This window comes from Eumetopias jubatus, unplaced genomic scaffold (genome assembly GCF_037043125.1).
Source record: "Eumetopias jubatus isolate StellerSeaLion01/CBP00866 unplaced genomic scaffold, mEumJub1_p1.0 scaffold_6, whole genome shotgun sequence".
In the NCBI taxonomy this organism is placed as follows: domain Eukaryota; kingdom Metazoa; phylum Chordata; class Mammalia; order Carnivora; family Otariidae; genus Eumetopias; species Eumetopias jubatus.
In genome coordinates this window covers 118,382,226-118,399,097 of record NW_028274812.1, presented here as the reverse complement: position 1 = coordinate 118,399,097, position 16,872 = coordinate 118,382,226, and the positions used below count along the sequence as shown (strand labels likewise).

Below are 16,872 nucleotides of genomic sequence, written 5' to 3'. Positions count from 1 at the left end.
GACTCCCCCACCCCACCCCCAAAATAAATAAATAGAAAGTGGATAGTGTAATTTAACAACAGTGGCTCATCCTTTTGCGCAGTCCACCCCCACCGGAAGCTGCAGTTCATGGTTAGAGCTGCTTTGTGGCCAGATCCGGGCAGAGGCATCACTTCCAATAGGTACTTGGACGTCTAGAAAGAGACCCTCGCCTCCACGGGCTCGATTTGCCAGGGCTGTGTCTGGACTGCCCTTGCCCATTCAGACCCTGGGTAGGAAGCTGGTGAGATGGGCAGATCTGTCCCACTTCTTGCCCCACCTAAATGCCTCTTAGGAAGATAAGAGAAAGTCATTCATGAGCTCTGTCTGCTCTTGGGGTGGGCAGCCCATGCGAGCAGAAAAACCATACACTTGTGAACTCACTCTTCTAGTCGTCTTCAAGTAGAGTTTTTTGCCTCACAGCTTGCCAAGACTTCAGCGTGACAACAAAAAAGCATTTTTAAATGCAAATTCTCCAGAATCTCACTGTAATGCTGGCTTCTCCCTCGTGCCGCAGCCCTCCAGTGTACTCCACGATGGTGCCGTTTCACACCGACTGTCCAGCCTCCAAAGACCGGCATTAGCAGAAGATGCCAGAGTACGGGAATTACCTCCAGAGCTGGTTTCCGTAACCGCCATTAATATACCCTGCCATGTGTGGCTTTTGAATGTGGATATAATTATGACAAAGACATCTAACAGTGTCTGGAGTACCCTGGCTACCAGTAGGTCCCTTTTGAGAATTATAGTCCAGAAAAATCTGGATAGGCCCAACAAGCCTCATTCTCCCTCTTGAATATCCTGCAGGATCTGGATGAGGTTTTCTAGGCCAAAAATATAGCCTGGATCTGGTCCATCATAAGTGGTGTGCTCATTCCAGGAGCCTTTGTATGTTGTATGAGCAAAGTCGATCATCCGGATGTCAACTTTGGTGAGACTTCCGGAAGAGCTGCTGTGGGCCGTCTGTGGAGCCTCCTCCTGAGGATGCAGGCCCCCCGGGGTCCTTTCTGGCAGCTCCTGCCCATCATAGATGATGAGGAGAGAGCTGGAGTAGAACCGGTACGAACTCTGGCTCCTAATGACTGAGAGGAGGGCCTGGAGCTGGCGCTGTATGGGCTCCAGGAGCTCTGTCCGGAAGCGGGTTCCGTCATGCAGGAACTGATGGAGGGCTTGTCGGAAGCCCTCGATGGAGAGTTTTCTTCCATAGTACTTGTCTTTGCAGAGAAAGTGCTTCTTATCAACTTGATAAACCTGGTAATAAAAAGAGAAAGAAGACGTGAAGAATTGCCAACTCAAGAAGAAACTTGGCAACTGCTATGGTTGCAGTGTTATAAGCTAACATGATATATAAACAGATTTCCAGGAGATGCAGGGCAAGAATGGCTGAAATGAATGGAAGGATGATCTTTCATCAAGCACCTGGGGAACTTTCACATTTTAAAATGCTTTCTGTGCAAGCCCTTAATAGGAATCCAAGCTCTACATATCCCTCACCCCACAAAGGTGACCCTCCGCCCATAAGGAAAAGCTTTGGATCGCCTTTCTTATGAATTCCCAGTGTCATCCTCCAAATCATGATTTTAAACTCTGGCTCCTGGCCTTCTTCAATTCAAATATTAGCAAACACAAGCTAGAACGCTTTAGTAGGAATCTGAGATCACAGCCAATGGCCTTGGAAAGCCAACTAGATTCAATTTTCCCCAGTGAAGTTTATAAAGTCCTTTCTCTGCAGATTCTAAGGAAATGGCTCTTGGGGTAAAGCAGGTTTGGCTGAAGATAAAAAGATAAAAAGGCTGGATGAGGTAGGGACGGGGTTTTCAGGCAGCCAGTGCAGCTGAGGGGAGCCTGGATGGAACGGGGAGGTTCGCAGCAGCTCTGTGGGGCTGGTGGCTTCTCCTTGGCACCAGCTCCTCTCCCCCTCCCCTGTCATGTCTTGGCCACCAGAAGGGAGCAGATGGAGGAAATGCTGCTGGGGGGACAGTGGCAGCCGCTCCCGTTTCATTCAGATGGCACAGGCAGAGGCAGAGGCTGTACTGAGGCCAGTGGCTGGCATGGCCATGACTTGGCTCACTTCTGTCTGGCATACCTGGGAAGGGCAGCCCATACCTGGCCAAGACAGTTTCTCAGGTCTTTCCTGCCTTCCGATTATGTGGCATGTTTGTAGAAAACCAGTGTGGGGAAAAAAAAATCAGAAAGCTATCATAGACTTGCTTTGGAGGGCTGGAGATGGGCTGTTAAATTAGCCGTCATAAATACATGACAGGCGTCACTGTCTAAATAAATCAGATCATTTTCAGAAGATTGGAGGTCCGGAGAGAGATTCCATTTACACCCCAAACCATCACACTCCATTCTCTTGAGGACTGCATTCCCAGCCTTCCAGGGGACATCTGTGCAACAAATTTATAGACTCCACTCCCAGCTTCAAGGGGTGGCAGTTTCAATTAAGGAAAGCTTTAATGTGTACCGTCAAACCAGTGTCTGGTTTTGCTTTGAGGAGATAGATGCTAAGAGCGAACGAGTGGGGAAACTTTATCTCTTCCCATTCTGCAGCCCCTGCCACGAGCCACATCAGAGCTGCAAAAATGGGGTAGAGTCTGGGCAATAAAAAAATTAACCATTCCTTTGCCTCAGCTGAGCAGGCTACGACCTTCCCACTTCATTAACCAGAACAGATAGCAAGAAGAAGCAGAAGACGTGGCGTAGGAAGAAGGAATGGCTAATAAGAATTCAAAGAGCAGAGTGCCTTATGGCACCTGAGAAGGAGAGGATTCAGCTGCATCCTTCAAGAGACTGAAGAAGCCATGGAGTGCACAGAGAAGCTCTTTTTCAGTTCTCTCCCCAGCCCCTGCTCACACACTGTCACCAGAGGTCTGCTCTCAACATGGACAGGCCCCACGTGGCCACTGGGAAGTTTCAGCTGCCGGAGACCCTGAGACCCGAGTTAAAAAAAAAAAAAAATGGCAGCTTTTTGGCACCATGGTCGTGAAAGGGGCTCTTACAGAAATCCCAGTGTGTCCTAGAGTGGGATCTGCCTTTCCCGTGTGGGAGGGCTGTGCCCGCCGGCCTCCTGTGTGGCTGGCTCTGTGGGCAGTGGTGTCTGCTTGGGAGACACCCCTGCCCTGCAGTGGACATGCCAGGATGCCCAGCCCTGCGGCGGGCCCTCTGCCACCTACCTGCATGCCACAGATGCGCACGCCCAGGCAGGCCGAGGTGCTCTGCGCACACTTCCTCATGTGGCGGGCCTTCTTCTCTTCGGACGCGTCATCTCCGTGCTGCCGGGTCCCCATCTTCAGGTCCAGGATACAGGGGTGCTTGTACCGTGACACGACATTTTCCAGCAACAGAAACCCTGGTCACGCTGAGTTCAGGAAGGCTCTGTGGACACGAAGACTGAGGCCCCTATGGAGGCAGTTAGCGCGCCTTGGCGGCTGCCTGGGACCCCCTCCTCTGAGCGTCGTTCCTTCTCTCCCAGCTCCTCACAGACAAGCCCATTGCCCCTCTTGAGAATTCAAAGTATTAGCTTTGCAGGCTGCTTTAATAAGTCCATTTATTTAGGGGGACTTTATGACTATGTGAGCTTCTTTTCCTTTTCCTTTTTGCTCTGAGGTTGGAATTTAAATGCAGGCGTGAAATCCCTGGCAGGCTGTGCCCAATTTACATTTTATGGCAGAAAATCATAAGGCTAAAACCTCGAGTCACTGAATGGGCCAATACCTTTTGGGAGAAGTGGGTTGATGTTAGCTTTGGAGATGAGTTGCAGGAATATTAATTTTAGTGGAGTAATTATGCTGCAAAAGCTTCTTAGGGATTAGGGTTGCAGATGTGTCTTAGTAAATACTGTGAAACCAGTCACCCGTTTGCGGGAAGGAGCCCAGCACTGACAAAGGGGTATTTCAAGCCTAAATGTACTCACTGAGAACATGGCAGCCTGAGGATGGGCGGGGAGCACCTCCCCTAAAAGTCTCCCGCTTGGGCACTTCCCTGAGGGGAGCACCACACCCCCTCACCCCATCAGCTCCATAGGAAGACATCTGTGGGGAGAATTTGGAGGGCTAGAAGGGAGGCTGGGGTGTGGGGAACCCACCCAGCCCTCTGAGCCCCCTGCCACCCCCACCCAGCATGGCTGTCGTCATTCCTCTCTGCCCACAGAGACCCCCAGCCCAGCCTCTCTGCCCAGGTGGCAGCGACACAGCCAGTGGCCTGGCCACGGGCACTGTGTTCAACTTAGTTCCCAGTCTGACTTCCCCCATATTCTTTGCTTTTTCTTTTGGAGAGATCAGATTTCTTCTAGGTCCTAGGTTTGAGGGCCTGTGCCTCAACGTCTCCCTCCTATCAGTCTCTCCCCGCCCACCCCTCCCCTGGCCCCGTGTCTGTGTCTTTCCCTCCCGCCCCTGTGCCCCCGTCTGTCTCTGTCACCCCCCTCTGGTCCCCCGCCCTCTGACGGGGATACGGTGCCGCTGGTTCTCCGGGTACTCGGTGCACAGGCGGGTCAGGTGGGCCTGGTGGCACTGCAGGCCCCACGGGTTGAAGCTCCTCCTCTCGGCCTGGTTCCCTTTAGCGTCTTCCACCAGTGAGGAGACCGGGGCGTTGAGGTGGAAGTCAGACCTCAGGAGCGACGTGGTGGGGCTGTGGGAGAGGAAGGCGCACCACAGTCAGGGCAGCCTGGCCGGAGGGCCGAGGAAGGTGCCCGTCCCTTGGGCGGGGCTCTCCTGGGCTGGGCTCTGACACGGACTGTCCCTGGCTGCTCTCCACACTGCCTGCAGGGCCTCGGAGTGCCCCTCCTGCCCCATTCAGGCCCTGGGCACCAGATCAGGCCACACTGCAGCCCTGGCAGGGCGGCTCTCCGAACCCCAGAAGAACTCATTAGAGCATGTCGCCTCCTTAGAGGGCGGGGGTGGGGGTGGGGGTGGTTAAATTCACTTGTAAGCGATCTGGGTTCCGCTTGCACTATCGAGGCGATGCGGTGTGGGGACAAGCGACCCTGCCTGGAATCAGAAGGCTGGGAGTTTAGGCCGCGAGCGTGCCGGGTCGTTATGGCCTTGAGACGTCAAAAGGCCCTCAGGGCTGGGAATCCTGGGTCTTCGGTCCGCCCTCTCTCCTGTCCCCTGCATCTTGGCCTCCCCATCTGTGAAATGGAGATAATGCGTACTGCTTCCTGACGCTGAGCCAAGAGGCTTAATTAGATCTGCTGTGCTCCTTGGGGAAGGGAGGTACTTTCATTGTATTAACTCCCTTTTGTTTCCCATAAATGTTTTATAAGTCCCTGGAGGGTCCTTTTCATCCGAGAAAGGTCAGCTAACATTATCAGAGGTTCTGGAGACCTCTCTGGGACCTTGGGTGCCCCGAACTGCCTGGTCTCCGAAGTCCCACGGGGGGCTGCATTGACCTCTCTCTTCGTCCCTTTCTGGCCGCTGAGGAAAGGTGATTTCGGACTGCCATTAGCCACTTTTCCTTTGTGTCACCTCTTCTGGGTTTCTGCATTCCCCCCACCCCCACCTGGAGACATTGCACGGTCTCAGTGAAACCGGTATGTAATTAAACAAATATGCACCGAATGCCTGCTCTGTATAGGACTCTGCGTTTGTGGCAGCTTCTGACATAAATACATCGGAGTCCTCCCTCTAAAAAACTCCATGAAGGAAAATTCATTCCTTTCTTTGGTTGCATTGGTGTTTCTAGAAGGAGCCTTCCTGTGAATTTGTCACTTCCTTGGCCCTTTTGGGGAGCTGTGGACCTTGGCGCAGGTGGGAGTGGAGCTAGTCCCTGTTAGGTTTCTGTCATCCTGCCATGTGGCCCTCACCTCTCCTCGAGCGAGTGAGCCAGCTGCCACTGGGCGAGGGGGTGGGCGCCACCAGTGCCGCCGGTGGTCTGCTGGAGAGTCTGCCATAGGGCCACTGCCGCCGACTCCGTGGAGACCTTGAAGGGCCCCCGGTTCTCCTTCAGCGGGGTGGCCACCAGGCTGAGATGGCCTCGGCTGTCTCTTTGGAGGTGCACCGTGATGGTGCCTGCAGAGCACACGGGGGGGGGAGGGGGGAAACCAGACGGAATTTACCTGGTGGACACGTTGTAAGGGGTGACATCCTTTCGAATGGTAGTTTAATGGCACTGATCAACCTGCCCACTCCCCCTTCCCTAACTCCTCTCTCAAGGAGAAACAATGGGGACTGTTCCAGAATGAGCCCAGGGCCACGGAGCCTGCAGACAATAGCCTTGGGCTGGTCTGCTTCATTGCATCTCTCTGCCCTTTCATGCTTTGAACAAAGCCAGCCCTGTACATTTTGTTCTCACCTTCTGGTTCCCTGGTGCACAGTGGCACCTTCCCAGTCACAGCAGAGCTGTTCCAGTGGGGCCCAACCTGGGGTCATCGGAGCTGGTCCTCCACAAAGAAGGCCCCCTGCCTCAGGGTGGCTTGAGGGAAGCGGGGGCCCATCCCATTCCTCCCTCTGCCTCCATCATCCTTCCTCTCCCTTCCCTTTCTCTCTGTCTGACCGGCTTCTTCCAGGAAGCCCGCCTCAGAGAGGCTTCCGGGGCTCGGCCTCTGTGTTTCCTTCATTTAGACCTCTCCCGCACCCCGATCTCTGGCTTTAACACGGATGCCTGCCATCTCCTTCAGTTAGACACACAGCACATGAATATTACTGACGGAACATGGTTCTGTGGTAGAAAACAGGAGACTTGTGGGATTTCTCCAGCTACAGTCACTCCTGACCATCAGTGTTTGTGATCAAGGCATGGCAGCCTGCTCCACTTGCGGCTTGTGAGAGTGGAGAGTGTGAGGAAGCCCAGTGAACAAACGGGCTAATTGGCTTCTCCTCCGGGACATGGGCCAGGTCTGGCAATTAGGTCTGGCACGCGTGTCACCGGCTCTGTGGTCACCCCTTTTGGATTTCTCACTCTGGCGGCACAGTGTGGGTCTCCCCCCATGGGGCTCAGCGTCGGAGCTACGTGGGTGCCCAGCCTCGATAGAGTTCTGGTGGAGATGGAGCTGTACTCTTGCTGGTGGCGCAGGAGACAGCCCCACAGATGGCTTTGCGAGGACTGGCTCTCTAGAGTCCCTGGTTCCCTGTTCCTCCTGCAGCTGACGCCATGACTGTTCTAGTGGCTCCTTCTCCCACCAAGCCACCCTCCACCTGTCTCCACCCTGCTTTGTGCCTGCCAGGTTGACCCTGTGGAGTGCACCAATGGCTTCCTCGGCCCTGGTTTCCCGGGGGTTGGGCCAACAGAGGATGTTGGCAGGAGATGGGGTGAGGCAGGAGAAAGATCGAGGTATTTACCCCACTGGTCCCCCTCCCTGCTGCAGCCGTGGTCCTGTCCCTACGTGGCCTCCCTCTCCCTGGGTCTGTGACCCCATTCCCTTCAGGCCTAGGGGTGGTCACCCAGCCTTTCAGGGGTGCTGGTCACTGCGTGCCTCATCACCCCCAGTTCCCTTAATCCTGCGAGCACTTCTATGTACTAGCCGTCCCTTTGAAAACTCTCTTCACTTAAACCCCGTTCAGTACACCGCTCATTTCCTTCTGGGACTCTGACCGAGAGAAGGTGGGCTGCATGTGATCAGGTCCCCTCAGATATTTATTTCCTCCCCCGGCCGCTTGGTCACTTTCTCAGTGCAAGTGGTAATTTCTGCTGAACCAGCACTCAGGGCAGCTGATTTCCCTGCTTGTGTCCCTGCTCAGGCTGGTCAGTGCAGACGCTCATTTTCAGGGCTGCTCTATAATTCAGCAAGTCGCTCTTCAGGGCCATCTGTGCCTAGCTCAGCGGTCTCTCTGGGCTAGTCCTGTCATCTCAGATTCCTGGTGCCCTAATTTCGCAGCCTGAGAGTGACATTCAGTTTTTTCCAGCTCCTTAAAAAAATTCTGTGTTGCCTCAGTTCATCTCAGGCCCCTGAATCCCGGGAATGAATAATGATACTGCTGCTAATACCGTACCCGAACCTGGCATTTTGTCGTTTACCTGAACCCGCATGCCCACCAGAGGGGCTCTGCCCATGAGAACGGCGGGCTGATGGCAGGTCAGGAAAAGAACTGCGTTGGTCATAATCACTGCCGTGTACCAGCTTCCAGGCCTTTCGTCTGTTACCATGGAGTGATGGCAGGCCTGCAAGGCCCTTGCCTGTAGTCACCAAGACTCAGGAGATGGAATGACGTGCCCAAGGTCACACAGTAAGTGGGGGAGCTCTGGGAAAGGCCACAGCAGACGTGGCTATGGAAGAAGGAACAAGCTGTAACAGGGAGCCGAGGGCTTCATCGGGAGACTCTGGTGTGGTCATGCAGTGTTTGCTTGTGTGGGGATGAGGCACGCTCCTGTCTGTCCTTATCACATTTGCTTTGGCCATTGTGTTCCGTGGGAGCGAACAGAGAAACCTGTTTTGGGAGGGTCATCAGTACAAAGAGTCGAGAGTGCCAAGAAGCCCAAGGACGTGGTGTCTACCTTTCCGTTCCTATTTCCTCAGGCAGGAGGGCTGCTGTGCTTGTTCTGGGGAGGAGGGCCCACCTGGAAGCCAGCACCAGGCCCCAGAGCCCAGCCCCCCACCGTGGGGAAAGGAGAGCGCGCTGGCCTCCATGCTTGTCCTTGGGGAGCTTGGAGCCTCCTGGCTGCTGGGGAGCCCAGGACGGTGTGCCAGCCAAGGGCGAGGCCCTTTCGGGTCTTTTGTAAAGTTCAGCTCACCATCTGGCCTTTCCCGCTGTGGGACTGTGGTGACATGCTCGCCAGAAACCACTGTCTCAGGGAGCCCCCGCCCCACGAGGCCTCCCTGGAAGGACAAGAAATGTGACCTTCCCCCGCTTCTCTGGGCTCCAACTCTTGTCTGATCTCATCAGATTTGAGTGTCTAAATAAATGGAGGCGAGCAGGGGTGCAAAATAACCCAAAACCAATAAGATCCAAAAATCATTTCTATTTCTCATATTGTCAGAGCTACCCAGCCAGACTTCCTGTCCCTGCCCTCTCGCTCCGTCTTCCTGCACGCCTCTGGCTCTGTGTCTCCACCTATCTGTCTTCTCTCCCACATCCTTCTCCAGCGCAGCCCAGACCTTGCTCTGAAGCCCGGGATCCATAGCAGATAGCCGCCCTGCAAACGGTTTCCAGTTGCCAGCTCTTTACTGCAGCAGCCTGTCAGTGGAATCAAGACCCCCTTGGGGCTTGGATTGGTTTTTAGTCAAGAATTGTGTTGGTCCCAGCCTGGGACCAATTTGCTTTGTGTGTCCATGGGGCTAGGCCTGAAGGGACGTGGGCTCCCAGCACTCTGCCGACTCTGCCTGGCCGGGAGCGGGGCGGTGGGGGGAGGCGCAGGGGACAGCCAGAGCTTCATCTGCCTGCTCCCCAGCCCTCCCCAGGCACCTCAACCTGCAGTCAGGCCAGCTGGGCAGACAAGAGTGCTTACAGCCACAACTGCCATGCCCAAAGCATCTCAGCAATTTCGGTTTGGCCAAGCAGTTTCCCCAGCCTCCGGGAATATTCTGTCATGTATTTATTTTTAAGCTCATGAGAGCATTTATTCACTGGCGTCTATAATATGAATCTGGCTCATCTGTTAACCAGCCAGACTTAGGAGTATGTCCTTGCTCACCCAAGGCTGACAGGTATACTGGGAGGCAGAGGGACGCAGCCCCAAGATGTTTCCATGCCCGAGGAGCCCAGCAAAAGGTCCGGGCGAGCTCCCGGCATGGGGAGGCTACCCTTAGGAGTGACGTTCCCTGTCCGGTGCTCCCTGATGCCATCACAGTGCAGGGCGGTGAGAAGGGAGAGGGTGTGCTCCATGGCACACAGTGGCCACTATGGAAATAGCCCCTCTCTCTGGGGCCCTTCCCAGGGGGAGAAAAATGGAGACCCTGCTGTGGCAGCCTGACCTGAGGTCACTTGTTGAGTGACTCTGGGCAAGTTATATCCCCTCCTTCATTGGGCTACAGACGCCCTGAGCACCGGCATCCGAAGAACCCATCTTGTGGGTAGCAGTGGCTGGTGGAGCGGGCCTGGGTGGCCAAGAGCCCACACTTGGGAGCCAGACCTCAGACCTTTAATCCTGGCTCTGCCTCTCACTGGCTGTGTGGCCTCAGGCAAGTCATGTCACCACTCTGGGCCTCGGTCTCCTCACCTGTGAAATGGGGATAATAGTAGTGCCTGCCTCGGAAAGTTGTTAACGAGGATTGAGTTGATACAGGGAAACTATTTACAGTTGTGTTTGGCACTGAGTGAATGCTGAGGGTTAGCTGAGACCACTTTTCTTATCCGGTGAAGCAAGAAGCCTGTGCAGCCCTTGGAGGGACCGTTTCTCGTCTGAAACCTGACCTCAGCTCCCTGCTCCAGGGATCTGAGAGTGTGACGGTCCTGGTTCTGGGCCTTTCTCTACTGTCTCCCTAGATGTGCATTTCCTCAAGTGGTGCCTGGCCCTTGGCACTCCGCAGACCGCCTTCTGGCTGTTGAGTGAATCCGCATTTCTGCACCACGGAATCCTCGTGTTTGCGTGTCACCTGAGTCTGTGGGCTCTACCTCACCCTCACCCTCAGCAGGGCTGTGTGGTCTCCCCTGTGGGGTGTCCTGTGGTTCTCTGACCTAGCCCCCTCCCGACTTGTGTGGAAACACCGTCTCCTGGGTGAAGCCCCAAGGCAGAGACTGGAGCATGCTCTGTGGCCATTGGTACATGTAGCTTTGGTGCCTTGGCTTAAGTTAATCTATCAAATTTTAGCAGAGCCCTGAGGCAGGCGGTACCAGGGATGGACCCGACCGGGCCTGCAAGGCAGAGTAGAGTAGGGGTCTGGACAGTAGACCAGTGCCTGAGGGTGCCCGAGAAGGGTGTCGTTCTCACCCGCCCAGAGGAATGGGCATGTGTAGACAGGACACAGGGAAGGCACTGGAATGGGGTCCTGGAGACCACACAGCCTCTTTCACTTTCCTGCTCTGCCTGTGGCTGCCTTGGCAGTCTGTCTCAGCTCCAGAGCTGTGTCCAACAAGCGTGAGATGCTGCGGGCGGGAGGCCACCCCACGCAAGACCCTGCCACCCCTTTGCTAGGTTGAGTTCAGTTGCGAAAGGACAGACATTGATTCCAGTGGGCGCTCGGACGAGCTGGGCAGTGACCCACAACTGATGGGCAACCCTGGCCTGCGGCCCCAGAGGCCCCAGGGGAGGCCTGCACAGGCTGCATAATAGCCACCCGCCCCTCTCTCGCAGTGTGTGATGCTCATGGGTCTCGTCTCAGACTCTCGGAAGGTCTTGGCAAGGCGGGACTGAAGCGGTGCTTGGGGCTCAAGGCCTTGGCCCCCCTATCAGTGAGTCTCAATCTGGGACATGCTGAATACAGATTCCTGGGCCCTGACCCCAGGGGTTCTGGTTCACAAGTGTGGAAGGGAGCCTGGGAATCTGCATGTGAACCCCTACCCCAGCCTTGGTCAATCCCAGAGCCCACTCTGAGGAACACCCATAGAGCTAGGCCCCATCCTTCCCAGTTATTTGATCATTGAAATGCAAGTGAGTTTTTGGCTGACTGATTTGGATGCTATCGTCACTTTTACTACAGATGCTTATTCGAGGGCAGAAGCTTGTAGTCACAACATTCAAAGACCTTTAAAAGAGGTCTTTTCTCTGGGCATTCATCCCATTGAGGGGCTGGCGGCTGGCAGTCATGCCCTGAGCCCTGTGAGCCACATTTACTGAAGGCCAGGTGTGGACAAAAAGCCTGCCCCCTGGATGCTGGCCCGCTGCCCAGAGTGCCCCTGCCTGCAAGCCCCCAAATGGTGGCCCTGCCCACCCAACCTTCACTCCCCAGAACCCACCCTGGACTCAGATCAGAACACACACGCTCTGTGCCCCACTCCCCCAGCTCTACCTGGAAGGCAGCCCGTGGCCCTGGCTTGGCCACTAGAAGAGGATGAGGAATTCTGGTTTCCTAACCATGTCGGGTCCAGCTCCTTCCCACCCTGACCCAGGCCTGAGGCCCCTCCCACTCGCCTGGGTCTCCAGAGGGAGGGAAAGGAGGCCTTGGCCTGCCCTGTCTGTCTCAGCCCTGGTCACAGGACCCAGCCATGGCACTCCTGAAGTACAGAGCAGATACCCTAGCAGAGCAGCGTGGGGCCGGGGTATCATTTGATTCCATTCTCAGTTCCTCGAAGCCTAGTGGCTCGAGCTAATTTGTAGGGATGCCAAATGTCATCAGACTCCAGGCCTGGAGGCTCGAAGAGTTCAAAGAAACTAGGACAGCGAAAGCCAACGGGGCTGTGGGAGAGGGGCATGTCTCCATGTCAACCCTCACCTGCAGCACAGTGCCCGGGGAGGTGACGGTGGGGTGGGGTGGGGGGGCGGCGCGCATACGAGCCCGGCCCGGTATGGTGGGCACAGAGCCGCGGCTTGCCGCCTGGACACTCACCCTTATACTGCGGAGTGAACCGCTTCATGGCCAGAGGCAGGGATTCGTAGAACCTCTGCTCCTGGAAGATGAGGGGCTTGCACACGGTGTGCTCGTCGTACTTCATCACGCTCAGGTGCCCCCCGACCTGGTGCAGGAAGGGCTCTAGCCGCACACCCACTCTGGCATCCCCAGCATCCGTGCTGTCCTGCACGACCATGTGTCCACAGGAGGAAGGCCTGGGGTAGAAGAGGCAGCTCCCAGACAGGAGGCGGGGCTGTCAGTAGTCCTCAGCTCTTGCTTTCTTGGCCGGTATCACCGTCATAGCACAGCTGTCCCTCTGTCTGTCAGCCTGGGAGGGGGCCCCTGGAAAGCACAGGAGGAAGGTGGAAATGGTGTGAGGGAGATGGGGTGCTGGGAGGAGCAGAAGGACCCGCAGTTCCTAGCCACGACCCACGGGTAGTTGAACAAGACTGTAAACAGGCATCAGTCACTTCTAGAATAATCTGTCAGATTAAGAAACTGGTAATGGTGGTTGCTCCGGGGAGCCAGGATGAGAGGTAGACTTCTCTAAATACTGTCCTGTGCCTTTTGAATTTAAATATGAAGACATTTTTTAAAAAATCAAATAATACAACCATAGGCTTCCAAAGTGCAGAGACTGTGTCTTAACTCCTCATATCCTGTTTCCTGCCTGCCTTTGGGAACATTGGTCGCAGGCCCAAGAGGAGAGCAGAGTCCCTGCTGTCGGGGTGCTCGGCCTCTTGCAGGGGCTCAGGGGTACAGGAAAACTTCACAGCTGTGCGCATGAGTCTGCATCATGGCTCCATGACATAATTGCCATGTGACTCTGACAAGTTACCAAACCTCTCTGGGCCTCAGTTTCCCCATCTGTAAAATGAAATAGTAAGGATACTTACCTCATGCACGTAGGACAAAATTGAGATACAGCCTGTGAAAAGGTTAGCCGAGGGCCCAGAGCTAAGTACTCAATAAATGTGATTTATCATAATTATTTCTAGCGTTATTGCCGTGGTGGTCCTACCTTCCCAACAGGTCTGGGTTGGAAGGAAGGCAGTGTTTCTCACCGTTGCTTTGCACACGAGGGAAGTGGGGACCAGACCGGGCTCTGGTGCAGGCCAGGGGCGAGGCAGGAGGAAAGGGGGGCCTCATTCTTTACGACCTGCCGCTCCCTTTTCCTCCCTAAGGGCAGGCTTGCTGGAACTCTGGGCTGCAAATACAGCCCCGGAAGACATCCTGACTTTGTCTCAGGGGAGTGCCCGAGGAGACGCTGAGGGGAGACTCTTCCGGCCACATTCGTCCTGTCCCATCTGAGAGGACATTCCTACAGGGGTGCCCATCACCACCGAGTTATTAATACTCTCTCCTCCCTGACTCCTGGCCAAGGATGTCAGCAAGCTAGGCAGCACTGGGCATGATTAATGCTCTAAACGACCTCGGTCCAGACCATGGCATGCGTATGGCCAGCTGGCTCCATGCAGGGAGTGCCTGTCAATTTGTTCACGACCCCAGCTCAGAGAGACCCTCTGCCACCCACCTGGACCTCTGGCACCAGGTGGCACTGAAAGCCTCAGCCTGACCCATTTTTCCCCCCGCGCCCCCCAGCCCCCCAGGGGTCTCTCACGTTGTCTACTGTCTTTCAGGCCACAGAGTGCCCCTTTAGGAAGGGGGAGTTGTTTTGCCTGGTATGTGCATTTGCTTTGCCGGGTGCAGGACGAGGCTTCTGAGAGCTGCCTGTGTGGCTGGAGCATGAACGGGGAGGTTAGGGTTGCCGGGCCAGGCAGCAGGGGCGGGGGGAACCTGAGGCCTAATGGCAAGGGGCCGTACTGATGCAATAGCCTAGGCCTTACCTCGGGCCTGCTCTCAGACTGCACGGAGGGAGCCCCACTTGGAGCCTGTTCCACGAGCTGAGAAGTTGGTAGGAAGCATCTAGATGCAGAGGCCGATCCGAAATCGGCACAGGGATAAGTTGATACGTGACAAGATAGCACAATTGCTTGGCAAACCCAGTCCTACTTGCCAGTTCGGTGAAGGCAAGAAGGAAGGAGAAGAGAAAAACCAAGGTGGCCCAGCACCAACCAACCGGGCGTGGCCTTGCCGAGCCAGCCCAGCTGTGCGGACACATCCAGAGGGTGTCCCAGGCAAGCCCTTGTGCTGCCACGAGGGGCAGCCTGCCACTCTTCTTCCCCACACTCTAAGAGGGGCTCTAAGGACATCGGCGTCGCCTCGCAGTGGTGGCATGGGGAGGAAATAACAGTAAGTGATAGTAAAGCCAGGGAGCTTGCTGAGGGCCAGGCAGGCAGTGTTCTAGCTGTTGGGGTATAGATCAACCCGACCTGTGCAAGCTTCACAACTACTGACGAGGTAGTGTTATCAGCCTGTTTCACAGATGGGGAAAATGAGAGGTTAAGTAACTTGCCTGTGTGCACCCTGCCAGTAAGGAGGAAGCAGACACCTTCACCCCATTGCGCGCTCACCGGCCATGCAGCAGGGAGGCTGAGGGCTGCTGTGTACCCACTTTGAAAGTCAGGAAATTGAGCCCCAAGGAGGCTGGGACTTGGCCAAAGTCACCTGCAAGTCACTGGCTGTGCTGGGACAGGACCCAGGTCTTCTTGTGCTCCAGGCCTGGTCTCTCCCTTCCTGACTACCCCTGGCCTGCCCTCCTCCATCCTGGGGAAGTGAGTGCATGTCCCAGTGGTGGTGGTGGTGGTGCGGGGGGGTCTGCACCTCTGCAGACAGCATCATGAGGTGTCGGGGCAGGCCATCCTAGAGCCAGGGCTTGGTATTGACCTTCTTGGGACTTTCTGGCTGGGGATGTCAGCAAGACCCAAGAGGCACTGTCATTCCCAGATATTCTCAGGAGCCCCAGCTGAACCTTCTCAGCACAGACCGAGCCAGGAAGATCCTGGGCCTCCAAGGCACAACACTGCAAACTTAGGGTGGGTTGGTAGTGATGGGGTGTCTGCTGGGTAGTCAGCCTATACTTCTAAAAAAATCTACATTTGGGGCGCCTGGCTGGCTCAGTCAGTAGAGCATGTGACTCTTGATCTTGGGGTCATGAGCTTGAGTCCCATGTTAGGCATAGAGCTTACTTTAAAATAAAGTTTAAAAAAAAATCTAGACTCAACAGGTGGGGAAGCTGAGGCTCTTCCTCTCAAGGGTCACCTTAGGGTATAGAAGAGGTGCTCTCTGAGGGTCATCCTGCTCCGGAGCTTGTATGGTCTGTGGTTCTGACACAGGTTGGCGGGAAGGGGCAGAGGGAGGATGGAGGGCAGTGGCATCAGCCCCTGAGCTAAGCAGGTGGGCTCTGCTTCTGCTCAGGGAGGCACTCTGTGGCTTCCCCTTGGCTTCCCCTGAAGCTGACCGTCCATGCCCAAGGAAGCTTGAGGTTGTCTCTCTGTCACTGTTTACAGCCTCCTGCTCTATGGGAATTAGCTAGGGAAGACCTCCATTCTTCCCAGTCCTCCCTCAGAAGTCTCAAATAAATAATTCAAGCTGACAGATCTTTCTCAACCCAGACCTTCCTTTTGCCACACACAGGTACATCTGTCATTGGCGTGGGCCTTGGCCTTTGATCAATGCCCTGTTTCCTCAGAGCCCTGGGCAGGGAGTCAGGAGCCCAGATCTGTTCTAGGCATTCCCACTAGCTTGCTGAGGCCCCTGGGATGAACTCGTAATGTTCTTCTGAGTCTTGGTTTCCCACCCACTGCCATAGCCTTGTCACGATGCTCAGATGACAGAATGCACAGCATTCCTTTGTGGAGTCCTCTTCCCAAGCGTCTCCACCACCCGAGGCTTGTCACTGCGTGGGTTATTCTCAGGACTGACTCAGCTCCAGTGCTGGGAAGGCAGGTGAGGCGCCTGCCTGAGACAGGACCTTACGCCCCCTCTGACACACTTGCTAAGTACACTGGGCTCCCTTTAGTGCGTCAAAGGGAGACAAATGTCCTCTCTCCAGCCCACACTTCCTTCTGTGGCCCCACAGCTGCCCCGTCACCCAGCACCCTGCCCTAGTGTTCCGTGGGGAGGGAGAAGAAGGAGGTAGGGGGAGGGAGGGAAGAGAGTGAGATGCCCCCAGCCAGACAGCCTCATGGGCTGGAAGCCCCCTTCCTCAGGAGTCGTGGACAAATGACCCCAATCCCCATGTCCTCCTATCCTGTCACTGGGTTGTATCCTGAATGAAATAACTCTGGGCTCACTCCGGGAGATTCAAGAAATCTCTGATGGGCCCTACTATGCAGCTGGTTGTTAAATGAGGCCCCGTGGGGCCGTCTTTGTCCGTGTAGCCCCATGGGGCCCGAGTGACAGCCAGCCTGCCACTGGTCTGAAAGGAGGGTCATGGACAGCGGGGCCTGCAATTGTATTTGGGTTCCAGAGTGGAGACAGATGACAATACCAGTGATGCCAGACACAGGGACCGAGGCCACCATCAGGCTGAGGTGGGTGAGGGCCTTGTGGCTCATCACTAGCAGTTGGCATTTTTTATTTACCGAGAG

The 16,872-nt window shown here is 55.4% G+C and overlaps 1 protein-coding gene across 1 annotated transcript; it reads right to left on the bottom strand.

Annotated features, from left to right (window-relative positions):
- Positions 1-798: 798 nt before the first annotated feature.
- IP6K3 (inositol hexakisphosphate kinase 3) lies at positions 799-12,575 on the bottom strand. Its single transcript, XM_028120575.1, has 5 exons — positions 12,377-12,575; positions 5,822-6,026; positions 4,472-4,647; positions 3,195-3,370; positions 799-1,269 (listed from the first exon to the last, which is right to left on the bottom strand). Exons 1-5 carry the CDS (start codon positions 12,573-12,575, stop codon positions 799-801), a joined length of 1,227 nt encoding a protein of 408 aa, XP_027976376.1.
- Between the last annotated feature and the right edge of the window lie 4,297 nt (positions 12,576-16,872).